We start from the raw sequence: 27,990 nt of genomic DNA, 5'->3' as shown, positions 1-27,990 counted from the left end.
CTGCCTCAGCCTCCTGAGTAGCTGGGATTACAGGCGCCTGCCACCATGTCTGGCTAATTTTTGTATTTTTAGTAGAGACGGGGTTTCACCGTGTTGGCTAGGCTGGCCTCGAACTCCTAACCTTGTGATCTGCCCACCTCAGCCTCCCAAAGTGCTAGGATTACAGGCGTGAGCCACCACGTCTGGACTGGATATTTAAATATTTTGAGCTCATAGGTATCTTGGGCCATCATTTAAATTAAGTAGTTAAATTGTCATCACAACGACTATTTCAATAGGAGCGTTTATTGGATGCTTTCTGAATTTTATTATTGAGGAAATTATTTCTTAGAGGAAAAAGTCAAAATAGAAATATAAGGATCAAAAAAAGTTGGGTTGATCATGGCTGTTTTGGGTCGGGGATTGATGCCCCAACTTCTTCCTTCATGCCATTTAAGTTTGACCTTTTTTTTTTGAGATAGGGTCTTGCTGTGTTACCCAGGCAGGAGTGCAGTGGTGCCATCATAGCTTACTACAGCCTTGAACTCCTGGGCTTAAGGGGTCCTACTGCCTTAGCCTTCCAAGTAACTGGGACTGCTGACATGTGTCACCATGCCCAGCTAATTATTTTATATTTTGTAGAGACTGGGTCTTGCTTTGTTGTCCAGGCTGGTCTTATTCCTGGTGATCCGCTTGCCTCAGCCTCCCAAAGTGTTGAGATTATAGGCGTGAGTCACTGCGCCTGGCATGACTCTTTATTTTAAACACTGATTTTTGTTTCAGGTTGAACAAATCCTGGCAGAATTTAAAGTCAGAGCTCTGGAATGTCACCCAGACAAGCATCCTGAAAACCCCAAAGCTGGTAAGAACTTAATAAAGGCTACTTCTCAAGAAAATGAGTAGTATATAGAACCAAAAGCCAGTGAATAGTAACTTAATTTTCTCAATTTTCTCTTGTCTATTATGCCCAACCGTATTCTTTCTTTGCACTATTGGATGATAGAAAGGGAGAGGGCTGTGCAGGATCTTTTCTAATAGTCGTCGTTTAAGATCTATTTTTCTTTCTGCTGTACTGTGTTGCTTTGTGGTTTAAAATTCTTCTAGTTCATGCTTTATTTCACCAGCTATTGAGTGTTAACATAACTTAAGTATATTTGTAACCAGGTGGTTGTCTTTTTTTTTTTTGAGACAGAGTCTCTGTCGCCCAGGCTGGAGTGCAGTGGTGCGATCATGTCTCACTGCAACCTCTGGCTCCTGGGCTCAAGTGATTCTCCTGCCTCAGCCTCCCGAGTAGCTGGGACTACAGGCGTGCACCACCATGCCCAGCTAATTTTTTTTTTTTGTATTTTTTTAGTAGGCAGGGTTTCACTATGTTGGGCAGGCCGGTTTCGAACTCCTGACCTCCAAGTGATCCCCCACCTTGGCCTCCCAGTGCTGGGATTATAGGCGTGTGCCCGGCTAGGCAGTTGTCTTCATGAGAAACTTGTTGTGATTTCTTCATTACTGGGGACCTGAATATATCCATATATTCATACTTTTGTTTCTTTCCTTCACTATCACTTAAGCATGCTTATACCTATCCAAGCTTGGGAAAAATATGAACAAACCAATAATCCCTCTGCAACCTGTCTCTCTTCTCTACTTTCCTGCCTCTCTTCTTCTCTTCAGACCCAGACTTCCCGAAAAGGAAGTCCACAGTTGATGTCTCTATTTCCCTTCTCACTATTTTTCCATTTGTTCCACTCTGACTTCCCTAGTTTCTCAGAAATAGACCAAGGACTGCCTGAGTATCAAATCTAGTGGTTACCTTTTGGTACTTATCTCCCCTGAACTTGCATCAAAATTTGGCCCTGTTGACCATATCTTCCTCCTTGAAACAAAGTTTTTTTCTTTTAGCTGTCAGGATACTATGCACTCATGGTTCTCCTCCAGCCTCTTTGGGCTGCTTTCTCTCAGTCTCCTTTGTGACTCTTCTGTTGCCCCAAGGTTCCCTCCTAAGCTCTCTTCTGAGCCCACTCCCCATTTTCTCCTGAAGCCTTGTCCAGGTCTGTAGCTTAAATCACCAGCTCTTTTGATGGCTCCCAAATCTATCCTTAACCTAGTTCTCACTCCCCATCTTAAGACTGTGGTTTTGACTGCTTCTGGGAAATTTCCATTTGGAAACATTTCAAAGTCACCCTGTCAAAAATTAGACTCATTATTTTCCTATCACCTCCTCTGAAATCTCGCTTATTTTTCTGTGTTCTCCCATCTCTATGAAGGACACCACCATCCATTCAGTTGGTGTCATGGAAGCCTTGTCTCCTTCCTCTCCCTCATGTCCATATCTGGGAAATTGCCAAACACTGTTGATTTACCTTTCCCATCTCTCTCTACTGTGTCCTCCTCGCTTCATGCTGGGTGCCATTGCTGTAGGTAAGCCCCCATCATTTCATGCTTGGATTGCTACAGCATTCTTTAAGTGCTTCTCATTGCAGATTTTTCTTTTTAATTATGGAAAAAAATAATATGTACAAAAAGGAATAAAAAATACTCTAACAGATGCCCACGTATGTTCTGCCCAGCTTAAAACTTTACCAGTGCAATTGAAATCTCTTGTGTTTTCCTACTCTGATTTTATCCTCAGGGTAGATAATATTACATCTTAATGTTTTTTTTTGAGACGGAGTTTTGCTCTTATTGCCCAGGCTGGAGTGCAATGGCACGATATTGGCTCACTGCAACCTCTGCCTCCTGGGTTCAAGCGATTCTCCTGCCTCAGCCTCCCGAGTAGCTGGGCTTATAGGCATGTGCCACCATGCCCAGTTAATTTTGTATTTTTAGTAGAGACAGGGTTTTCTCCATGTTGGTCAGGCTGGTCTCAAACTCCCGTCCTCAGGTGATCCGCCCGCCTTGGCCTCCCAAAGTGCTGGGATTACAGGTGTTAGTCACTGTGCCTGGCCTTATATCTTAAATTTGATGGTTATGTTTACTATATGCGTATAGCATGTGTGTATAAGTGCTTTTTCTATAAGGATAATATCATACTAAGACCTATCTATAATTCCATATTGCACAAATCCAAACTCTTCTTTATTTAGAAAATGTTTTCCTTGGCCGGGTGCAGTGGCTCACACCTGTAATTCCAGCACTTTGGGAGGCCGAGGTGGGTGGATCACCTGAGGTCGGGAGTTCGAGACCAGCCTGACCAACATGGAGAAACTGTGTCTCTACTAAAAATACAAAGTGAGCCGGGCCTAGTGGCCCATGCTTGTAATCCCAGCTACTTGGGAGGCTGAGGCAGAATTGCTTGAACCTAGGAGGCGGAGGTTGTGGTGAGCAGAGCTTGCGCCATTGCACTCTAGCCTGGGCAACAAGAGCGAAACTCCATCTCAAAAAAAAAAAAAAAAAAAAGGAAAAAAGAAAATGTTTTCCTTGTCCCTTTTCTTAAGGTTCTTTATTAATTTTCTCTAGAAATCATTGATTCCTTTGATTTGCAAAAACAGATCATTTTTTCTATATGTGAGGTCATCTTTTGTTAGATATTTAACTATTGCTTCTGCTCATTTGATTTTTTTCCCTTTTTATTAACTTGTTTAAGGTACTACGAGCAAATAATAAGTGTGAGCTTGATAAATTTGTGCATATGTATATCCAGGTCAACCACTGCCCAGACAGATGTGGAGCATCTTCAGCACCCCAGAAATCCCTTTTCCCTTCCTGTTCAAAGTCAGCACCCTCTCTCATTTTTTGATCTCTATCACCATTGACTAGTTTTGCAGTTTTGGATTTCATATAAATAGAATCACACAGTATGTACTCTTTTGTGTGTAGCTTCTTTCGCTTTGCATTATGTCTGTGTTGTACTGTGCAGTAGTTCATCCTTTGTCATTGTTGAGCCTTTAGGCACAAATCCCTTCATGCTGTGTACCTTAATTCTCCATCCCCTTTTGCTCTCCTTCACCATGCCTAGAATTTCATGTTTCAGCCACTCAGAACTACATTAGTTCATTCATGTGCTCTGCTCTTTCTACACTCCAGCCCTCTATGCTTGATGCTTTCTGCCTGGAACACTCCATGGCTCACACACATCCCTGACTACTTGGCCAATTTGTGCTTCTGTGTCAGGTCTCAGCTGACCATCAGTTGGGAAGTCCCATGTGTCCCACCTAACAAGAGCACCCTGTATGTCAGGCAGTAGACTGTGTGTCACACTGTCTCCTTATTGCATGTTTGCTTATTAGTCATTCTGGAAGCTCAGTAAGGCAGACACCCTGCTTGTCTTGTTCACAGTCGTATGCCCCTAGCATGGCACTTACTGAAGAGGACACCTATTCTGCACAATTTCTTCAATAAGTGAATGCATAAACATTTCTTTCTTTCTTTCTTTCTTTCTTTTTGTGACAGTCTCACTTTGTTGCCCAGGCTGGAGGGCCGTGGCATGATCTCGTCTCACTGCAACCTCTGCTTCCCAGGTTCAAACAATTCTCGTGCCTCAGCCTCCCGAGAAGCTGGGATTACAGGCGTGCGCCATCCCACCTGGCTAATTTTTGTATTTTTGGTGCAAAAGGGGTTTCACCATGTTTGCCAGGCTGGTCTTGATCTCCCGACCTCAGGTGATTCGCCTGCCTCGGCCTCCCAAAGGGCTGGGATTACAGGCATGTGCCACCGAGCCTGGCCCGAACATTTCTTTTTCTTTTTTGAGACGGCCTCTCGCTCTGTCGCCCAGTCTGGAGTACAGTGGCGCTATCTCTTGTTTCACTGCAAGCTCTGCCTCCCGGGTTTAGGCCATTCTCCTGCCTCAGCCTCCGGAGTAGCTGGGACTACAGGCACCCGCCACCGCGCCCGGCCAATTTTTTGTATTTTTACTAGAGACGGGGTTTCACCTTGTTAGCTAGGGTGGTCTCAATCTCCTGACCTCGTGATCCGCCCGCCTCGGTCTCCCAGAGTCCTGGGATTACAGGCGTGAGCCACCGCTCCCGACCCCTGGCCCAAACATTTCTTTAGGATTCATATTAACTACCTGTCTGAACTGGAGTTAATATTAAGATAGGTGTCCTAGCATAAAATTATAAAAATTTAGATCGGGCTCGGTGGCTAATGCCTGTAATCCCAGCACTTTGGGAGGCCAAGGTGGGTGGTTCACCTGAGGTCAGGAACTTGAGACCAGCCTGACCAACATGGTGAAACTCTGTCTTTACTAAAAATACAAAATTACCCGGGCGTGGTGGCACATGCCTGTAATCCCAGCTACTTGGGAGGCTGAGACAGGAGAATCGCATGAACCCGGGAGCAGATGTTGCAGTGAGCCGAGATCGCGCCACTGCACTCCAGCCTGGGCAGCAAGAGTGAAATTGTGTCTCAAAAAAAAAAAAAAAATTATAAAAATTTGATAAACACTTAAAAACCACCACCACCCCAGGTTATTCTTTAACTGGGTTCTTTTCAGTGAAGCATGACTGTGAGTTGTTTCTCTGTCCCTGACAAACAATTTTTATTCAGGATACATGATGAATCACTGTGTAATTATTGCCATTTCTAGTTGCCATGGTGATGGGGGTTTTCATGTATGGGCTGCCTCAAGACGTCTTGTTCAGAGAAACACTGGACTGTGTAAATATTGTTTAAAATGAAAAGGTACACAGACATCAATATCTTCTCTAGGCAGGCATGCATTTGATATATGATTCAACCTTTGGGTAGAGGTTGTTTTTTAATCTAAGCATCCGTTTACTCAGTTTTCATTAATACAACTTTCTGAATGTTTATGTGGATCTTTACACACTTGGATGATTAAGGTTACTGATGAAAATATTTCAAATATATATATGAGACAGGATCTCGCTCTGTCTCCCAGGCTGGAGTGCAGTGGTGCGATCTTGGTTCACTGCCGGCCTCAACCTCCCAGGCTCAAGCAGTTCTCCCACCTCAGCCTCCCAAGTAGCTGGGACCACACATGTGCGCCACCACACCTGAGTAATTTTTTTGTATTTTTAGTACAGACGGGGTTTTGCCATGTTGCCCAGGCTGGTCTCAAACTCCTGGACTCAAGTAGTCTGCCTTCCTTGGCCTCCCAAAGTGCTGGGATTACAGGAATAAGCTGCTGTGCCTGGCCAGACTATTTCAAAATCTCTTTTTTTATTTTTTATTTTTTTGGGGAGATGGAGTCTTGCTCTATTGCCCGAACTGGAGTGCAGTGGCACAATCTCAGCTCACTGCAACTTCTGTCTCCTGGGTTTAAGTGACTCCCTTGCCTCAGCCTCTTGAGTAGCCGGAGCTATAAGTGTGTGCCACCACGCCCAGCTGATTTTTTTATTTTTAGTGGAAACGGAGTTTCACCATGTTGGCCAGGATGGTCTCAAACTCCTGACCTCAAGTGATCCACCTGCCTCGGCCTCCCAAAGTGCTGGGATTACAGGAGTGAGCTACTGCACCCAGCCTCAAAATATCTTTAAAAATTCACTTGGATACTGAAGTTTAGCTTGACAGAAATTCAGAATGTAATGGAAAGATTTTGAAATGTATCTAATTAAGGTGAAAAGCTAGACAGTAGAGGAACTTTGGGTAGGATAAATTAAACTCATATCTATACCTTTTTCATCCACTAAATATAGTCTCAACTGTTGCCATTGAAATTACTGATGTGGTAGCATGATGGAGTAGTGGATATAAACACAGGCTTGTTTGTCTGGATTGCTCCCATTCCACTTATAGTCTAGTTGATCTTGGGCAATCTCTCCAAGCCTCAGCATTCTCGTAGGTAAAACAGGTAGACTAGTAGTATATTACTTCATGCATCTGCTGTGAAGATTAAATGAGGAGTCCTGCATGTGGAAAGTGCTTAATGGATGCTGGCAATTTTAATTCAGTGGATTGTCTTTCCTTGTTTTATGTAGCAGCCCAAGGTAAACATTTAACGTGATGGGATAGTTTTCTCTTTTTATAAGTAATAATTAGATCATTCTTTTATTCCCTGAAAAAAAAAAAAAGTAAATCTAAGGCCACCAGAAATCCCTTCCCCTCTCCAGATGTGGGTGCTGCAGACAGGACTGACTTTGCTATAAAAATAGTGTCACTGAGCCCCAGAGCTCCTGGCTGGTGCTCATGCCAGCGCTCTGTGTGGGTGACAGTAACTGTTTCAGATTAGCACTTTATTAACTTCTCCATGGCCATGAAGAAAGTAGACTTAAGGCCGGTGTGATGGCTCACACCTATAATCCCAGCACTTTGGGAGGCCGAGGTGGGCAGATCACATGAGGTCAGGAGTTTGAGACAAGCCTAGCCAACATGGTGAAACCTCGTCTCTACTAAAAGTACAAAAAATTAGCTGAGTGTGGTGGCGGGTGCCTGTAATCACAGCTACTGTGGAGGCTGAGGCAGGAAAATCACTTGAACCCAGGAGGCGGTGGTTGCAGTGAGCTGAGGTTGTGTCACAGTGCTCCAGCCTGGGCTATAGAGAGAGACTCTGTCTCAAAAAAAAAAAAAGAAAAGAAAAGAAACTTCAGACTAAGAACCTGTGGAATGGTATTTTTGTTACTGATGTGCAAACTTCAAGGACATTTGGATATTAGAAGAAGGGGAGCAATTTGTCCTTTGTTAACTAACATCTTTTAATGTCTCAATTTTTTTTTACTTTACAGTCTTTACTGTTTTTCCCCATATAATAAAAATAACATAATTAATAAATAACGTTGGAAGAAAAAGTTTGCTTTTATCTTTCCCTGATAGAGAACCACTATTAACGTTGGTATATTTTCTTCCAGATTTTTTCAAAGCATATTTTGACATCATATTATTATTTCTTAAGTAATTGTAAATGGCATACATTTAAAATGTGACTGTTGTAATACAATTCTATTGCGAAATATGAATTTAAAATAACCTCTATATTTTGAAGGTAGACCCAGGAGTTAAATCAGAATGTCTCGCAAGACTTCCAGCATCATTTGCTCCTATGAGCTTACAAAATGAGATCTCTCTTCCCAGAACTGGCAAGTGTTTACCTTGTGTGGCTCATTTGATTAGTTGCTACATTAATGGAAAAATATAAACCCAAACTCACTTTTGTTAAATGTGGTGAAGTGGATGGAACAAGAGAAAGTTTGCATTATAGGAAAGATAAGGTTTCTTTTTTCTTTCTGCTTATCAACTGTTGTTGAGGGACTTACATCAGAATAATTCTAAGCAGCTTCTTTCATTCTGGGAATTCTAGAAAGCAAAGCCAACAATGATGTGAAAAGAGAAGGTGACTCACAGATAAATACATAAATCTTTACAAGCACCACACGAGTAGCAACTGGCATGTGCATCCTTGGTGGTAATTTAATAAGCTTTTTATTCCTGTTGGAAAAAGTGACGTATCATTTATACAATGGGACATTTACATTGTCGTCAGCAACAGGAAGATTTGCTCTCACTGGACCAAGCTGCTATGGCAAGATACTTTTATTTGTTCATTTGTTTTCCTGTAGCTTTCAATAGCCCCATCTTTTTTTTTCTTTTCTTTTTTTTTTTTTTTTTTTGAGACGAAGTATTGTTCTTGTTGCCCAGGCTGGAGCGCAATGGTGTGATCACGGCTCACCGAAACCTCCACCTCCTGGGTTCAAGCGATTCTCCTGCCTCAGCCTCCCAAGTAGCTGGGATTACAGGCATGCACCACCACGCCCAGCTAATTTTGAATTTTTAATAGAGATGGAGTTTCTCTATGTTGATCAGGCTGGTCTTGAACTCCTGACCTCAGGTGATCCGCCCACCTTGGCCTCCCAAAGTGCTGGGATTACAGGCATAAGCCACCATGCCCAGCCTCATTTAGCATATTTTCAAGACTCATTCATGTTGTAGCACATATCAACATTTCATTCCTTTTTATGGCTGGATGATAATTCTTTTATGTGGATATACCACATTTTGTTTATCAATTCACAGTTGATGGACATTTGTGTTATTTTCACTTTTGACTATTATGAATAATGCTGCTATCATATACAGGTTTTTGTGTGGACATATGTTTTCATTTCTCATGGATATATACCTAGGATTATAATAGTTGGGTCATATGGCAACTCTGCTTAATATTTTTGAAGAACAGTCAAACTACTTTTCAAAGTGGCTATATACCACTTTACATTCCCACCTGTCATGTGTGACAGTTCCAATTTTTTCACATTCTAGACAATTATTATCCTTTAATTTTAGCCATCCTAGTAGGTATAAAGTGGTATCTCACTATGGTTTTGATTTGTATTTCCTCAAGGACTAATACTGTTCAGGATCTTTTCAGGTGCTTATTGGCTATTTGTATATCTTCTTTGGAGAAATGTTCATTCAAGCCCTTTGTCCATTTTGCATTGGGTTATTTGTCTTATTATTGAGTTGTAAATGTTCTCTATAAATTCTAGATATAAGTACCTTATCAGATATATTATTTGCAAATATTTTTTCCCATTCCATGGTTTGTCATTTCACTTTCTTCATGGTATTCTTTGAGGCACAAAAGTTTTAATTTTGATGTAGTCCAATTTATCTATTTCTTCTTTCATTGCTTGTGCTTTTGGTGTCATATCTAAGGAGCTCTTGCCTAAGCTGAGGTCACAAAGATTTATTCCTATGTTTTTTTTTTCCCAGTTTTTTATGGTTTTAACCCTTACATTTGGATCTGTGATCCATTTGAGTCAATATTTGTTTATAGCTTAAGGTAGAAATCTAAATTCATGCTTTTTATATATTGATATTTAGTTATCCTAGCACCATTTGTTGAAAAGACTATTTTTTTTCTTCATTAAATTGTCTTGGCACTCTTGTTGAAATCAATTGACTGTAAATGTAAGGGTTTTTTTCTGGATTCTCAATTCTATTCCATTTATAAGTATGTCTATCCTTATGTTAGTACCACACTGTTTTCACTACTGTAGCTTTGTAGTATAAGTTTTGAAATTCAGAAGTGTGAATTCTCCAACTTTGCTCTTATTTTTTTCAAGAGTTTTTTTTGTTTTTTGTTTTTTTTTTTTTTTTGGCAATTCTGGGTCCCTTGTATTTGCAAACAGATTTTAGGACCAGATTGTCAATTTCTGCAAAAAAGGCAGCTGGGATTTTGATAGAGATTATGTTGAATCTGCAGATCAGTTTGGGGGGTATTATCATTTTAGCAATAGTAAATCTTTATGAACGTGGGATGTCTTTTCATTTATTTAGATCTTCTTTAGCTTCTTTTGACAATATTGTGTAGTTCCTTCTTTTGTTCAATTTTTTAAAAATATTATATTCTTCTTGAAGCTTTTTTTTTTTTCTTTTGAGACAGAGTCTCGCTCTGTCACCCAGGCAGGAGTGTAATGACATGGTCTCAGCTCACTGCAACCTCCGCCTCCCAGGTTCAAGTGATTCTCCTGCCTCAGCCTACTGAGTAGCTGGGATTACAGGTGCCTGCCACCACACCCAACTAATTTTTTTTTTTTTTTTTGTATTTTTAGTAGAGACGGGGTTTCACCATGTTGGCCAGACTGGTCTCGAACTCCTGACCTCGTGATCCGCCCACTTCGGACTCCCAAAGTGCTGGGATTACAGGCATGAGCCACTGGGTCCGGCTCTTGATGCTCTTATAAATGGAATTTTCTTAATTTCATTTTCAGATTGTTCATTGCTACTGTGTAGAGACACCACTGATATTTGTATATTGATTTTTTATTTTTTGGAGACGGAGTCTCGCTCTGTCATCTAGGCTGGAGTGCAGTGGTGTGATCTTGGCTCACTGCAACCTCTACCTCCCAGATTCATGCGATTCTCCTGCCTCAGCCTCCCGAATAGCTGGGATTACAGGCGCCCACCGCCATGCCTAGCTAATTGTCTTCTTGCTGTGTTTTCACATGGGGGAAACAGAGTGAGCAAGTTGTCTGGGTTTCTTTTATTAGGGCACTGATTCCATTCGTGAGGGTTCCACCCTCATGATCTAATCATATCTCAAAAGCCCCATCTCCTAATACTATCATTTTGGGAGTTAAGAATTCAACATATGAATTTTTGTTTGTTTGTTTTGAGATGGAGTCTTGCTCTGTCGGACAGGCTGGAGTGCAGTGGTGCAAACTCGGCTCACTGTAAGCTCTGCCTCACGGGTTCCAACGATTCTCCTGCCTCAGGCTCCTGAGTAGCTGGGATTACAGGCCTGGGTCACCGTGCCTGGCTACTTTTTTTTGTTTTTTTTTTTTTGAGATGGAGTCTCGCTCTGTCGCCCAGGCTGGAGTCCAGTGGCACAATCTCGGCTCACTGCAACCTCTGCCTCCCAGGTTCAAGCAATTCTCTGCCTCAGCCTCCCGAGTAGCTGGGAATACAGGCGCCTGCCACCACCCCCAGCTATTTTTTTTTTTTTTTTTTTTTTGTATTTTTAGCAGAGATGGGGTTTCACCATCTTGGCCAGGCTGGGTCTTGAATTCCTGACCTCGTGATCCACCCACCTTGTCCTCCCGAAGTGCCGGGATTACAGGCCTGAGCCACTGCACCTGGCCTGTATATAAATCTTGTATTTTGCTCTGCAGAAAGTTTTTACTTCACTGAGGAGCAGAAGAGACTTTGGAGGTGTTTCTAACAGAGCCATAAAAGGTTTCTATTATATACCATCTGGTCAAGTAGATTAGTGACAAGCTACCATTTGTCCCAGCATCTACCATGTTATTTATTATACTTAAAGCCTCCCGTTTCTCTTATGACAAAAAGCAGGCCAGCATCCTTAACATGACATCTCAGGCCCTGGTTGATTGAGCTATTGTCTGTCTACTCTACAGCCCCATCCCTCATCGTTCTTTCCCTAGCCTTGTGTCCTCCAGCCACACTGGCAATTCCTACTTCCTCTAAGTCACCGTGCTCCTTCCTGCTTTATAAGGACAAGCAAGATCATGGATGTAAAGTGCTTGGCACAGTTTATCCACTCCCTGTATTGTGCCTCAGTCATGTCTTTATAGTCTTCATAGTCTTTATAGTCTTCAGTTTTATAGTCTTTATAGTCTTCAGTTTTACTGTCCCTCTTGCCTAATTACTGCCCTGTTTCACACCCAGCACTAAAAAAGGTAGTTTTCTTCCTATAAGGTGGAATAGTATTTTTTCAATGTTTACAAATGTTTCTTTCCCCTGCTAATGATGTCTATTATTCACATCTGTGTCATCAGCACCGGGAGTAGCCTCTGGCACATGATTGAGGCACAATACAGGGAGTGGATAAACTGTGCCAAGCACTTTACATCCATGATCTTGCTTGTCCTTATGATACCCTTTACAAAAGCTTAATGAGGTAAATTGGCCCAAGGTCACATAGCTATTAAGTGGCAGAGTCATGGTTTTAGTAAGAGCAGTTGGATAGTTTTGGAGTTTAAAATATCCCCTCTGAGAGACAAGTGCTCATTTCTTGATTTGTTTTCCAGTGGAGACTTTTCAGAAACTGCAGAAGGCAAAGGAGATTCTGACCAATGAAGAGAGTCGAGCCCGCTATGACCACTGGCGAAGGAGCCAGATGTCGATGCCATTCCAGCAGTGGGAAGCTTTGAATGACTCAGTGAAGACGGTGGGTTTCTCGCTGGGTGCGACGTGAATTTGTGAAGCTCAGGATGCCCATGGATTAGACTCATGTAGTAGCTTAAAGAATCATTAGGCAATAGGATGGAGAAAACCAAGAAGTTAGCAGAGTCTGGATATAATTCAGTGTCCGTAAATCCCATGAAGAGAAGCTCATCAGAATAGAGGCAATGAATTTGTGCCAGAAGAGCCTGTGACTACATTTCTTTCAATCTCTTTGGCTGTTTGTTTCAGTATACACACTCCCTGTTATTGCTTACTATTTTATGAGCTCTAATAAATGTACTTCTCAAGTTGCTCATGAATTGCTGAGTTTTAACCATTGTAAATTCACATTCTCCATCTTTTTAGTTTATGTCAGCTTGCTCTCTTTTCAAGGCTTAGAATTTTCATTAAAAAGGCAGGATCTGATTAGTCAGAGAAAGCCATGAATTATTCCTATTAAACATTCTGGTGAAAGAATTGTTAGACTTTAAAAACATTGTGTTATCTTTCTTCATGTCATTAAAAGGCATAAATATCAAAATATTCACTATAATTACTGTCATATATTTATTTTGTTCAACATTGACCTTTATATATTATAGACAAAATGTAATTTTAAAGATTTAGGCATGATTTATTACCTAGATTCTCTCCATTGGAACACTTTTCTATGCCATGGGACTTATAATACAGAAATTACCTCATAGGTAAGTTTTCAGGGACAGTTGTTAGAATTAGTGTATAAAATGATTCACATCTCTTAAATTATAGCCCTTCAGGGTTACATTTAGATTTCCTTCTTCATAGTTTTTATTTTAGAAGACTTGAGCAAATTGTTGATAAAAGGCCTCGGCCTCCCAAAGTGCTGGGATTACAGGCATGAGCCATCGCACCTGGCTAGATTGTTAAATCTCATAAATTCCCTTTCCTTCACACCATCAACCCTGTGTTTCTGCTTTTTGTTTAAAGAGTATAATCCCTCTGGAACGGAAAAGCATTGTTTGGGAGCATTATTAGTCTGTATTCCCACAAGGCAGGACAAATCACGGTGTACTTTTGTAGCATCACACACAGGATCATATCTTGGGAATTTCCTTTGGGAGAATTCCTCAAATGAGCCACAGCCTCAGGGGTGCCACATTTTTTTAAATTAAAAACTTTAAAAAATTTTCAATAGCTTTTGGGGTACAAGTGTTGATATGGTTTGGATTTGTGTCCTGCCCAAATCTCATGTTGAATTGGATGAGGGTCCTGATGGGAGGTGATTGGATCATGGGGGCGGATTTCCCCCTTGCTTTTCTCATGATAGTGAGTTCTCATGAGATCTGATGGTTTAAAAGTATGTGGCAGTTCTCCCTTCTCTCTCTTTCCTGCCACCATGAGAAGAAGGCCCTTTCTTCCCCTTCACCTTCCGCCATGATTGTAAGTTTCCTGAGGCCTCCCAGTCATGCTTTCTGTTAAGCCTGAGGAACTGTGAGTCAATTAAACCTCTTTTTGTCATAAATTACTGAGTCTCAGGTAGTTCTTTACAGCAGTGTGAAATGGACTAATACAAGTGGTTTTTAGTCACATGGATGAATTGTATGGTGGTGAAGTCTGAAATTTTAGCACACCCATCACCTGAGTAGTATACATTGTACCCATTATGTAGTTTTTTATCCTTCACTCTCCGTCCCAGCCTCCCACTTTGAGTCTCCAAAGTCCATTATATTATACCACTCTGTATGCTTTTGTGTATCCATAGCTTAGCTCCCATTTATAATGGAGAACATACAATATTTGGTTTTCCATTCCTAAGTTACTTCACTTAGAACAATGGCCTCCAGGTCCATCTAAGTTGCTGCAAAAGATATTATTTTGCTCTTTTTTAGGGCTGAGTAATATTCCATGGTGTATATATCCACCACATTTCTATCATCCAGGAGTGATGCAACTGAACTGGTATTTTTTCCCCACACTAAGTCTGTCACTTTACTACCTACTTATTTATTTCTTTTTGTTTTCTAGAAGTTCCTCCTGCTAGTTTAATTGGTAAAAATATTTTAAGACCTCACCCAGGTCAATGAATATGTTGGCAATTTAAATTTAGACATGTAGTATTGGTTTGAAAAAAAAGGTCTGGAGTGAGGATTCAGTAATCCAGGCCTTTGGGATCCTGGGATAACCTGAAGAGTTATCCCAGGATTCCAAAGAATCTTAGGGAAATGTATCTTTGTCATGCTAAATGGTTTTACCCAAAGAGACCCAGGGTGTGGATGGCTCTCCCTCTAGCACCAAAATATATGGCAGCATGGATTTAGGATGCCTATGGGAAAAAGAAGCCACAGCAAAGGCACAGTCAAAATGAATGGCTAAAAAAAATTCTCATAAGCCGTTAAAACTATCTCATGCCACTTCAATTGCTATAAATTTTATAAAGAGTTAATAGAAACACATTTTTGGTGAATTGATCATTTGACAAATTGATTGCCTCTGGGAGGGCTTGTTGGGTCAGCCCCGTGTGGACCTATTTGTCTGCTGATTGTTTCTGGGTTCCCAGCTGGGCAAGGTGTCTTTAGGGTGGGTTCAATTGGCCATAGACTACCTATCAAGAAAGCTTCCTACACTATGCCCACATGGCCACAGTTTCACCAGCCAGATGGGAAACAGTATGCAATTCAACACCTTCTGCTGGTTCAAAAGGCAATCTGTCTTAATTGGATGTTATCCAAAAGCAGGTCAGAAATCACCCTGACAAGTAAAAAATTCACTCATGGTGATCACTGATCCAGGATAATAATAACCAGTCAATTTTGTATAGCTATTCAGCTGATCTATGGCTCATCTGAGTCCATGGATTTAAAAAAAATGTTGTGCCAATGTTTACTGGCATGTAAACAAAATTTTTTATTTCCCTGTGTGTTTGTGTGTGTGTGTGTGTTTTAATGGAATGCTTCACAAACGTGCCTGTTGTCTTTGCACAGGGACCATGATCATTTTCTTTGTATCATTCCAATTTTGGTATATGTGCTGCTGAGGCGAGCACTATTTCCTAGTATTGACCAAGGTCTAGAATGTGAGAAAACGACTTCCTAGAGAAAAAAAAACCAACTCATTCAAGAAAGCTAGTAAACAAGTTAATTGTGAAGGCAGAATAACAACATAGAAATTTCACAGACTGTTAAGATTAGTGGCCTTTGCACCTAGGCTTGCTGTCTGTTTAGCGTTAGTTCCTTCCATGCATATATAGATTTTCTGTCTTGTGCATTTTATTATCTTGCTGTAGACTCTCCCCTTTCTAGTCTCTCTCTTAGTCTGTATCAATTGCTGTCATTTGATATCTTTTATTGATGCTGATTCTACTGAAATGAGTAGCTGCATAATAGACTAGTTCGCTTGATGTTAAATGTTGTTCTGTGCAACTAATACCCTTGTGGAGTTGAGAAATATGCTTGTGAACACAGAAATGAGTGATTTGCAGACTATCTAACTGTGTCCCAGCAAACCAGGCTGCTTAGCATCACTCTGATGTTAGTCCTTTGATTGAACTACTAAGCGTGAGAAGCACTTGTATCTAAGGTTAGATACAGTTTGGATATTTCTTCTGTATATTTCTTTAATGAGGATCAGCAGATATGGGAGTCTGATAACATATTTTATTCTGATTTACTCACAAAGGAGATGGATAAGACTACTATTTCAGAACATCTTTTCACTGAGGACCTTTAAAGCATTTACTGTGGATTAGACATTAATCCTAACCTATCTAAGACAGACCACAGGTACTTTGATTTCAAGAGAGAAGTACTGAGGCACAGAGATCAATACATCACATGCAGGCCACTTTGCTGGCTTGTGAAGCTCACAGTTTACACTTTCAGCTCTCTGGGCCCTGAATTCTTGAATGTCTTATTCCTTGTTTTTCACTAACCTTCCTAATATCCTTTTCCCTCTGCAGAGGAAGTCACTGGCAGCCTCTTTTATTTTGTGCATATGCAAAAACCAAACCAAAACAACAAAGTCATTTTTTTTTTAATACCAGCTGAGGCATTGCCTCTTTTAAAAATTAACGTTTTTATTTTGAAATAAAATCTACAGAGAAATGGGTAATACTTGCATTTACAATTTAGCAAATGATTTTGAAGTGTTCACTCTGTAACTATTCCCTTCCCACACATATTGTTGGCACCAGGAATCTCCCTCCTTATATGTTTTTGCATCGAAACTTCATCTAATTTTTAAAATAGAATATTTTCTTTTTTTTTTTTTGAGACAGAGTCTCGCTCTGTCACCCAGGCTGGAGTGCAGTGGTGCGATACCAGCTCACTGCAACCTCTGCCTCCCGGATTCAAGTGATTCTCATGCCTCAGCCTCCCGGGTAGCTGGGATTACAGGCACACACTACCTTGCCCAACTAATTTTTGTTTTTTTAAGTAGAGGTGAGGTTTCACCATGTTGGCCAGGCTGGTTTGGAACTCCGGACCTCATGATCCATCCACCTTGGCCTCCCAAAGTGCTGGGATTACAGGTGTGAGCCACTGCGCCCAGCCTAAAATACAATGTTTTCTAATTGTACATTTATATAATCTTCTCATAGAAAATTTGGGAAATACAAAAACAAAAGATGTAATTCTGTTACACAGGCATAACTACAGTTATATTTTGGTGCCTTTCCTTCCCATTTCTTTTTCTTTCTTTCTTTTTTTTTTTGAGACCGAGTCTTGCTCTGTTGCCCAGGCTGGAGTGCAATGGTGCGATCTCGGCTCACTGCAACCTCCACCTCCTGGGTTCAAGCAATTCTCCCACCTCAGCCTCCTGAGTAGCTGGGATTACAGGTGTGCACCACCACGACCAGCTAATTTTTGTATTTTTAGTAGAGACGTGGTTTCACCTTGTTGGCCAAGGATGGTCTCGAACTCCTTGCCTCAAATGATCCACCCACCTTGGCTTCCCAAAGTGCTGGGATTACAAGCAAGAGCCACTGTGCCCAGCCTCTTTTCTTTTTCTTGTTAGGGTGAGAGCTGGTTACATTTATTGGTGGCAATGACTGCTTTATGGGGTGGTTCTTGGATCTTGGGGTTGATTAGCCTGTGGACTGGTTATATTTGGAGAAGAGGATTCAGGATGACACTTCTTTGTAGTTGGGAAGAGATAGGTTGAAGGTGGGAATAAATGACTTCTTTGATTTGATTAGGGCAGAGAGCTAGAATATTTATAATTTTAGGGTGTTAAAGGCTATGTTTCCTTCTAGTCTTGAGTTGTGGTAATAGAGGTAGTGTGTCGCTGTTTCTTAGTACTTCAGGAATAGCTTCCCGCAATATCCCAATGAGGTTTTAAGAAATAGTTATGCATTATTTTGGTTGATGGTAGGGCTAATGATTCCACTTGAAATATTCTTGATACAGCAAACTCAAAAGCGCTCTTTTTCACTGTATTCATTTGTTAGTTCATCCATCCATCCCTCCATGCATTCATCCATCTGTCCAATTTTTAGATCTAATAGGAAATACATATACAGAACAGAAAATGAAAAAGGTACAAAAGGGTGTATGGTGAAAAGTAACTATTAATAGTTGGATTAATTAATATCGATTAATTTATGAGTATCTTGTTAATAGTCAAGTCTAACTTGCTGTTAATTAGCACTACAGTAGTAGGTCAGGTGTTACCACATATCAAACGTTAAATATAGAAAATCATATAATATCAATTTAATTTTTATATCTCTGCTTTACATTAATTTAGTCAATGCACTGGGTTGTCAGAGGTAAAAAAGACCTGATGCTGGAAGAATCTGACAAGACTCATACCACCAAGATTGAAAATGAGGAATGGAATGAGCAAAGAGAAAGAAAGAAAGAGGAGCTGGCTTCAATCGCAGAGAAAACGGAGCAGAAAGAACCCAAGCCCCTAGAGAAGTCAGTCTCCCCGCAAAATTCAGATTCTTCAAGTAAGTCATGTTATATAACTGCAGAATGGAGAAGGTCTGAAATTAAAGAGCTTTGTTTATATTGCATTTATTCTTAACTTTTTCAATCTGCACAGCAGTGCCAAGTTTAAAGATTGGTTTATCATCTTAAAAGACACTTAGCATTGACACCGAAACTAGAAGGTATTCCTCAGAAGGGAAACCTTGAGACAATTCTTAGTGTCTTTGGCTTTACTGACATAATGCTAGCTAACATTGATTGAATGTTTACTATGTGCAGGAACACTCTTTACATATATTAGTTTACATTTATTATCTCATTTAATATTAATTTTATATATATTAACTTATTCTCACTACAAGCTTGTGAGGCTGATATCAATATTATTCTCATTTTATAGATGAGAAAACCAAAGGCCAGGAGGTTGAATAATTTGCTTAAAGCCATACAGCTTGTATGGGAAGGGAAAGGGGTCTGAACCAAGGCAGGTTGACTTCAGTCAGTGTTCCAAGGCATTGCCCTATCCTATGATAATGCCTTATTGAATTGAATTGAATTTTTTTTCTTTTTTGAGATGGAGTCTCACTCTGTCATCTAGGCTGGAGTGCAGTGGCATAATCTCAGCTCATTGCAACCTCTGCCTCCTGGGTTCAAGTGATTCTTGTGCCTCAGATTCCCCAGTAGCTGGGACTACAGGCGCCTGCCATGATGCCTGGCTAATTTTTGTATTTTTAGTAGAGATGGGGTTTCATCATGTTGGCCAGGCTGGTCTCAAACTCCTGACCTCAGGTGATCCTCCTGCCTGGGCCTCCCAAAGTGCTGGGATTACAGGTGTAAGCCACCATGCCCGGCCCAATAATGCCTTATCTGTAAATAGCTCTGTAGACATTCTGAATCATTTATAAATCCACTGAAGCAGAGTATTATAGAAGTTTACCTCCTGGCTACCAAGCTACACTACCTGAGTTCACATCCTAGCTCTACTACTTATTATCTGTATTACTTGGCAAAGTTACTTAACTTCTCTAGACCTCAGTTTCTGCATCTATAAAATAGGGATTATAATAGTACTTGCTCATCTAGGTGCATTGCTGTGCAGCTGTAGTCCTAGCTACTCAAGAGGCTGAGGCAGGAGGCTGGCTTGAGGCCAGGAGTTCAAAGCTGCTGTGTGTGATGATCACTCCTGTGATTAGGTGCTTGCATTCCATCCTGGGTGACATAGTGAGACTCCATCTCTTAAATAAAAAATAGTACCTTCTTATAGGGTTACCACGAGGATTAAATGGGGAGATACATACAAAATGCTTAGCACAGCGGTTCACCTCTAGGAAGCCCTAGGTAAATGTTACCTGTTTGTATCATTTGTCTATCTGGCTATCTATCTAGCCATCCAACTAGTTTGGATGTGTTATATATACACACATTGTATATACACATTGTAACTGTCCTTCAAATTATTATGTGTTGATTCTCAGGGTTGTGATGTAGCACCCTATTAGAATTTAGCCTTTAAGCAGAACGTTCCTGAACACCTTAGAACACTTGTATTCAAAAGAAGATAGTTAGATGGCTTGTGGTGGATTATAGTCTTCTGAGAAATAGTCACTTCAAATCTCTCTTGGGGAGAACTTTTACATCTTCTCTTCTTGCTGGGAATGAAGTTCCATAGAGTTTGATTCAGATGTCTCTGTTGGTTACCCAAGAGATGGCTGTGGAGTCTGCACATTGATTGCATCACCCAGTAACTGGAAATGGTTATAATTTAACAAACTGATCAAAGGAGAAGCCCGAAATGTAGAAAAACAGTGTTTTAAGCAAACACAGGAGTACAATCACTCCCCTACATGTAAACACGATGAATGTTCAGTTCTGTGTTTCTTGAACCCCTGGGGGTTCCCCAAGTCTTTCTGTTTCTGTCAGATTCAGACCAAGTCTGTGCACACCAGAATTAGGTGTAGTGTGGGTGGGAGACACTTCAGAGACTCAGGCATGATGCTGAGGCCTCTTGAGCCCCTCTCATAGGATTCTACGAAATTTTCCTTCTTTTTAAAAAAATAGTAATTTAGATACTGAATAAAAACAAAAGTAGTATAGACTTGCTGTTAAAAAATTCAAAGAATCATATATAGCCAGGCTGCCAACCTTCTCTGCTTCTATTTCTTGAAGTAACCAAGGCTGACACTCAGGTGTGTTTCCTTCCACTATTCTCTATGCTAACACAGGTGTGTATATGTGCACTTATGAGAGCTTTAAAAGTAAAGAATGGGGTTATACTGTACACATTTCTCTGTGTTACGCAGTGGTTAAGAATGTGGGCTCAGCTTTTCACTGATGAGTTGTATGACCTTGGACAAGCTAGTTAACCCCTCTGCATCTATGTCTTCTTAGTTATATAATGGTCAAAATATTAGTGTCTACCTCATAAAATTTTTTTTTTGAGGAGTAAATAACTTAATTGTCCAGGCGCAGTGGCTCACACCTGTAGTCCTAGCAATTAGGGAGGGTGAGGTGGGCGGATTGCTTGAGGCCGGGAGTTTGAGACCAGCCTGGGCAACATGGTGAAACCATCTCTAAAAATAATATGAAAATTAGCCAGGAGTGGTGGTGTGTGCCTGTAATCCCGTTACTTGAGCCCGGGTGTGTGTGTGTGGGGGGATGTTGAGGCTGCAGTGAGCTGCGATTACACCACTGTACTCCAGCCTGGGTGACAGAATGAGATCCTGTCACACACACACACACACACACACACACACACGCACAATAACTTAATATACATAAAATATTTAGACCAATACCAGGCACATCGTAAACACTTTTTTTAGTGTTAACTTTTATTATTAAGGGACTTCTCTTTAAATCCTTACATTCAGAATGAATTCCTGCTTTTTAACAGCTGATAACATTCCACAGTGTAGATATATGTTATGTCAAAGTCAAACAAAAATATAGATTCGAATCTCTATGTAAAACATTTTACTTGGGAAAATATATAAAAACTACATTGCAATTCAAGGCATACACACAGATGGGATGGTCTTTGGTGTGTCTGAAGAACAAATAAAATGTTGGGGGTTTTATTAGAAAGAGAAATGTTACATATTGTTATGAAAGAAAACTCATTGGCACTAGCAAAGTTTTGGGAGCTAGCAAGCTCTAATTGGTGAGTGATGGCAATAGGTAAAACTAGCCTTAGAGGCAAGGCAGGTCATTTCGGCAGCTGGCTTGTGATAGAATTCTTGGGTAGGCATTTGTGTCCTGAGTGCTTTTCTTTTCCTCTCCCTGGTTCTCGGCTCTAATTTACTTGGGTAATAACAGATAATGCCAATTCATATAATCAATTTTCACATATAATTTACTCAGAACAAATTGTGATGCCAGTTTTGATGTCTTCATATTGTGATATGTATGCTATTGTTTAAGAATGAAGTGGAGCCAGCTGCAGTGGCTTGGGCCTGTACTCCTAGAACTTTGGGAGGCTGAGATGGGAGGATCGCTTGAGTCCAGGAGTTCGAGACCAGCTTGAGCAACATAGCAAGAGCCCTGTCTCTACAAAATTAAAAAACCATTAGCTAGGTATGCTGGCGTGCGCCTGTAGTTCCAGCTACTTGGGAGGCTGAGGCAGAAGGATTACTTGAGCCTGGGAGTTTGAAGCTGCAGTGAGCTATGATCCTGCCATTGAACTCCAGCCTGGGTGACAGAGCAAGACCCTGTGTCTCCGTGTCAAAAAAAAAAAAAAAAAAAAAAAAAAAAAAGAATGAAGTGGAGGGAATGGGAATCATTGTTCTTTTTTTTTTCGAAACAGAGTTTCACTCTTGTTGCCCAGGCTGGAGTGCAGTGGCACTGTCTCGGCTCACTGCAATCTCCACCTCCTGGGTTCAAGCGATTCTCCTGCCTCAGCCTCCCAAGTAGCTGGGATTACAGGCACCCGCCACCACACCTGGCTAATTTTCATAGTTTTAGTAGAGATGGGGTTTCACCATGTTGCCCAGGCTGGTTTAGAACTCCTGACCTCAGGTGATCTGCCCACTTTGGCCTCCCAAAGTGCTAAGATTACAGACATGAGCCATTGCACCCAACTGGGAATCATTGTTCTAAAAAGCTGTTGTTGGAGAATTATGAAATTCTGCCAAAGGTTGCATTTACAAGTATTTTCTTTATGCTGTTTAAAAGATTATTGGCTTTTCTGACTAGTGCCTTAAAGCTGGATTTGGATATATCAAAGTGCTGTTGCATGATTATTTATGATTTCGTTTTACTGCAGTGTAAATTTTTATAATGTCAGCATTTAAGAAATATTATTCCCGTCAACTTTACCAAGCCCTGAGTGGCTTCTTATATATTACTTTTCAGCATATTTGCTAATTTTCTCAAGCAGTGCTAGATATTCACTTTGGAATTTGCCTTTTGATGTCTCTTCTGTGATGAGCAGCCACCAAATAGCCCCCACCACATTCTAATTCTTTATTGCAAAAAGTAAAATATGGAGCACTGCATCTGAAAACCACTGTGCGAGACAATCTCATTTTTACTTTCTTTCTGCTTAAATATGCAATAAATATGTCTTCTGATAAATACAGTTCTAGAATAAAATAGTTTTGTGTAACATCTTGGAGTAAAAAAGAGAAAGAAATTTTTTTTTTTTTTAGACAGAGTCTTGCTTTGTTGCCCAGGCTGGAGTGCAGTGGCACCACCTCGGCTCACTGCAACCTCTGCCTCCCGGGTCAAGCTATTCTCCTGCCTCAGCCTGCCAAGTAGCTGGGATTACAGGCACCTGCCACCATGCCCGGCTAATTTTTTGTGTTTTTAGTAGAGACGGAGTTTCACCATGTTGGCCAGGCTGGTCTCGAACTCCTGACCTCGTGATCTGCCCACCTCGGCCCACCAAAGCACTGGGATTACAGGCATGAGCCGCCGCGTCCCACCAAGAAAAATTTAAATGTACGCAATGATTTTGGTGTGCTGCCGTGTCCCTGGGCACTACCTTCCTAGGCATTGCCAACCTTGTGGCTCCAGCCACAAACATTGTGACTCTGCCAGAGGGCTTGCTCTGGCAATGGAGCCTACTTGGCAGCAAATCAGCAGGCAGTAAGTGTCAGGGAGTAAATGCCCTTTGAATGACAATAATGAGTGGAAGTGGGAAGCTAAATTCTCCAGGTCCTTCACCCCTCACGTGAGATAACTCTAAGAAGTTTTATATTATCTCCCAGGGTTCCCCAGTGGGATCATTTGCAGTTACCCATGGCAGTAACTTGTTTGATAATGTACCTTTTATAGCTTTGGTTCTCATTCTGCTAAGGTGCCACCTGGGATCACCTCCCAAATTAGCCACTTTGTTTCAAATTTTTTTTTTTTTTTTTTTTTGAGACAGAGTCTCTCTCTGTCACCCAGGCTGGAGTGCAGTGGTGTGATCACGACTCACTGCAGCCTCGACCTCCTAGGCTCAGATGATCCTCCCACCTTCGCCCCCAAATAGCTGGGACTGCAGGTGTGCACCACCATATCCGGCTAATTTTTTATAGAGATGGGGTTTCGCCATGTTGCCCAGGCTGGTCTCAAACTCCTGAGGTCAAGTGATCCATTGGCCTCAGCCTCCCAAAGTGCTGGGATTATAGGTGTGGGCCACTGTGCCCAACCTGTTTCAAGTTCTTGTCTGCATGTCTATTTCTACGGGAACCCTAACTAGAAACATCTTTTTTTTTTTTTTTTTTTTTTTTTTTACAGTCTCGCTCTGTCGCCCAGGCTGGAGTGCAGTGGCGTGATCCTGGCTCACTGCAACCTCCGCCTCCTGGGTTCAAGCGATTCTCCTGCCTCAGCCTCCTGAGTAGCTGGGATTACAGGCGTGTGCTACCACGCCCAGCGAATTTTTGTATTTTTAGTAGAGACGGGGTTTCACCATGTTGGTCAGGCTGGTCTCGAATTCCCAACCTTGTGATCTGCCCGCCTCGGCTTCCCGACATGCTGGGATCACGGGCGTGAGCCACCGCACCTGGCCAGAAACTACATCTTTTTAAACAAAAATGACACTTACTTACTATATAAAATGTGAGAAAATATAATCAAGCAAAAGGAAGAACATATAACTCATAATTTTATCATTTAGAGAAATATGTATTATCGATATTTTGGTATATTTTCATTTGTGTTAGTATATCTAAAAGGATCATACTGTACATATTTTGTGAGTAAGTTTTAATTATAGGAACAATTATAGCAATCAGAAACAATTTCCTTTTTGCTTTTTCCCCAAATGAAAATTCTTCAGATTTGTTTTCTCCAATAATTCTTTAAAAAGTGTCAGTGTAATCTGTTTTTCTGAGATAACCATTGTTAACTATTCTGTATATGCTTTTTCTGACTACATATTTATATACTATATTAAAATATCAATGGAAGTGTATTTTATATATTATTCTGTAACCTGCTTTTTCATTAGCAATATTATTAACATAAAAAGACAAAAAGCATAGATGTTTACTGCCGAAAAATAAGAAAGTACAGATAAACAAAAAAGAGTATAAAAAATGAAAATTGGCCGGGCACGGTGGCTGACACCTGTAATCCCAGCACTTTGGGAGGCTGAGGCGGGCGGATCACCTGAGGTCAGGAATTTGAGACCAGCCTGACCAACATTGAGAAACCCCGATTCTACTAAAAATACAAAAATTAGCCGGGTGTGGTGGCTCATGCCTGTAATCCCAGCACTCGGGAGGCTAAGGCAGGAGAATCGCTTGAACCCGGGAGGCGGAGGTTGTGGTGAGCTGAGATCGCGCCATCGCACTCCAGCCTGGGCAACAAGAGCGAAACTCCGTTTCAGAATAGGAAAAAAAAAAAAAAAAAAAAAAAGGAAAATCACATCTATTGTAACAATCCAGGGATAAATACTATTAATTTTGGTGTACCTTTTCTTATCTGTTTGTTTGTTTTTTGAGAGAGTGTCACTCTATTACCCAGGCTTGAGTGCAGTGGCACCCTCTCGGCTCACTGCAATCTCCCCCTCTGGGGCTCAAGTAATCCTCTTGTCTTAGTCTCCTGAGTAGCTGGGACCACGGGCACATACCACCAAGCCCGCCTAATTTTTTGTATTTTTTTTTAGAGACGGGGTTTTGCCATGTTGCCCATGCTGTTCTCGAACTCCTGAGCTCAAGAGAGGCACCTGCCTCGGCCTCCCAAAGTGCTAGGATTACAAGCCTGAGCCACCACGCTGGGCCTTCTTTTTTTAGACTTAAAAAATTTCACATAAATATTCATGTAAATAATGAGTTTAGGAATGAGATCATACTATATAAACAGTTTTGTTAACTGTCACTTAGCAATATGCTATGGGCATTTTTCTATGATGGTAAATGTTAAAATATTGTTAATGACGATATCAAAACCTTTTAACCAGCTTTCATTTGCTAAAGTTTAAAATGTTTCTTGGTTTGCAAAAAAAATTTATAAATGGTATCATTATAAACATCCTTACAGTTAAATCGTTGGGTGCATCCATTATTATTTCCTTAGGATACATTTCAAGAAGTAAAATTATTGGACCAAAGGTTTATACTTTTTTTTTTTTTGAGACAGAATCTCGCTCTGTCGCCCAGGCCTGAGTGCAGTGGCGCTATCTCGGCTCACTGCAACCTCCGCATGCCGGGTTCACGCCATTCTCCTGCCTCAGCCTCCCGAGTAGCTGGGACTACAGGCGCCCGCCACCACGCCCGGCTAATTTTTTGTATTTTTAGTAGAGACGGGGTTTCACCGTGTTAGCCAGGATGGTCTTGATCTCCTGACCTCGTGATCTGCCTGCCTTGGCCTCCCAAAGTGCTGGGATTAGAGGCCTGAGCCACTGCGCCTGGCAAAGGTTTATACATTTTAACGAGTTTGATAAATATTGCCAAATTGCCTGCCAGAGGAGTTTTGCCAATTTATACTTCTAGTAGGGAAGGAAAATTACCTTCTTTTCCTCTGGTTTTCAACAATGTTGTTTATTATAACTAAAGAAAAATCTTATTACCATGGAATTCAATTATAGTACTTGTATTTCAAGCGATCCTTTTGCCATTGACGTTTAACTTTTGAAAGGTTTTTGAAAACTGTGTAATTTGTTTCGAATTTCTTTGCATGTGAATTGTCAAATTCCCCACAACCAGAGGCATCTATGTATTTCCTCTTATTAAGTATTTAAGCATGTGAGGTCTTATAATCCATATAAATTGTAATTCGTGTTCATAAGAATTCCAGTCTAAGTTAATCCATTTCTCTAAGATGTTAATAATTCATACCAAAGTCTTACCCTTACATTGTACCTGCTGCAGTGAAATATTATCCCCAAGCTGTTTTACTATAACAAGATCAACTTTTCCTACTTCTGATTTTAAATATTTACTTTCTTTCCTTTAAAGGTTTTTCAGATGTGAATGGTTGGCACCTTCGTTTCCGCTGGTCCAAGGATGCTCCCTCAGAACTCCTGAGGAAGTTCAGAAACTATGAAATATGAAATATCTCTGCTTCAAAAAATGAGGAAGAGCAAGACTGTCCCCTATGCTGCCAACATGCAGTCTTTGTTTATGTCTTAAAAATGTCATGTTTATGTCATGTCTGTGAATTGCTGAGTACTAATTGATTCCTCCATCCTTGAATCAGTTCTCATAATGCTTTTTAAATGAGAAAAATTCAGAAGACGAATTTCTTCCAATATTTAAATAAATTAAAGCTCTTAGATACAGAGTAGGTTGTATTATATGCTTTTTCCTATTAATACTACTTATAGAAATCCATTAAAAAATCAATCTCTGTACAGTGTATTTAAATATTTCATTGACATACTGTGATCTCTATTAGTGATGGATGTACAAAAATTGTTTTCTTACCCTTGACTTACAATGAAATGTGAAATTACTTGTCTGAACCCCGTGGGGAAAAATAAATAATTTTCCCAAAGTTCATAAATGAATTTATAATTCAATTTTTTTTAGGGTCTTGCTCTGTCACCCAGGCTATGCAGTTGCATAATCATAGCTCAATACAACCTCAAACTCCTGTGCTCAAATTATCCTCCTACCTCAGCCTCCCTAGTAGCTGGGACTAGAGGCACACGCCACCGTGTCTGGCCAATTTTTTATTTTCTGTAGAGGTGAGGTCTTGCTATGTTGCCCAAGCTAGTCTTGTACTCCTGGCCTCAAGTGATCCTCCCATCTTGGCCTCCCAAAGTGCTCAGAATACAGGCATGAGACATCATGCCCGGCCTTGATGGTATTTAAAAATAATTTGAATAGATATTTCTAACCTAATTTTAAAAGTTATGACTTATTTGAGGAAAAAAAATATGTATATATATATTTTTGAGATGGAGTCTCACTCTGTCACCCAGGCTGGAATGCAGTAGCATGATCTCGGCTCACTGCAACCTCTGTCCCTTGGGTTCAAGTGATTCTCCTGCCTCAGCCTCCCAAGTAGCTGGGATTACAGGTGCCTGCCACCATACCTGGCTAATTTTTGTATTTTTAGTAGAGACAGGGCTTCACCATCTTGGCCAGGCTGGTCTTGAACTCCTGACATTGTGATCCACTCGCCTCGGCCTCCCAAAGTGCTGGGATTACAG

General features: G+C 40.8%; 1 protein-coding gene and 1 non-coding gene across 5 annotated transcripts in view; one reads left to right on the top strand and one right to left on the bottom strand.

The window, feature by feature from the left end:
* DNAJC12 (DnaJ heat shock protein family (Hsp40) member C12) overlaps positions 1 to 27,199 on the top strand; it is a 42,125-nt gene extending 14,926 nt beyond the window's left edge. Inside the window, exons 2-6 of one of the 4 annotated variants that reach the window (XM_034930665.3) lie at positions 763 to 841; positions 7,860 to 7,949; positions 12,363 to 12,502; positions 18,223 to 18,427; positions 26,792 to 27,199. In XM_034930665.3, coding sequence (XP_034786556.1) covers positions 763 to 841; positions 7,860 to 7,949; positions 12,363 to 12,502; positions 18,223 to 18,427; positions 26,792 to 26,886 — 609 coding nt within the window. In that variant the 3' untranslated portion in view covers positions 26,887 to 27,199. Of the gene's footprint in view, positions 1 to 762; positions 842 to 7,855; positions 7,950 to 12,362; positions 12,503 to 18,222; positions 18,428 to 26,791 lie in introns of all 4 variants that reach the window. The other 3 variants (XM_008955788.4, XM_034930666.3, XM_003830306.4) reach the window with 3 other exon arrangements.
* On the bottom strand, positions 15,417 to 15,523 carry LOC112441054 (U6 spliceosomal RNA). The gene has a single exon (XR_003029036.1). It is a non-coding gene; the product is annotated as a U6 spliceosomal RNA (small nuclear RNA).
* Positions 27,200 to 27,990: the final 791 nt, after the last annotated feature.

The sequence above is a fragment of the Pan paniscus genome, chromosome 8 (assembly GCF_029289425.2).
Source record: "Pan paniscus chromosome 8, NHGRI_mPanPan1-v2.0_pri, whole genome shotgun sequence".
Taxonomy (NCBI): Eukaryota; Metazoa; Chordata; class Mammalia; order Primates; family Hominidae; genus Pan; species Pan paniscus.
This window is presented reverse-complemented; position numbering and strand designations above follow the sequence as displayed.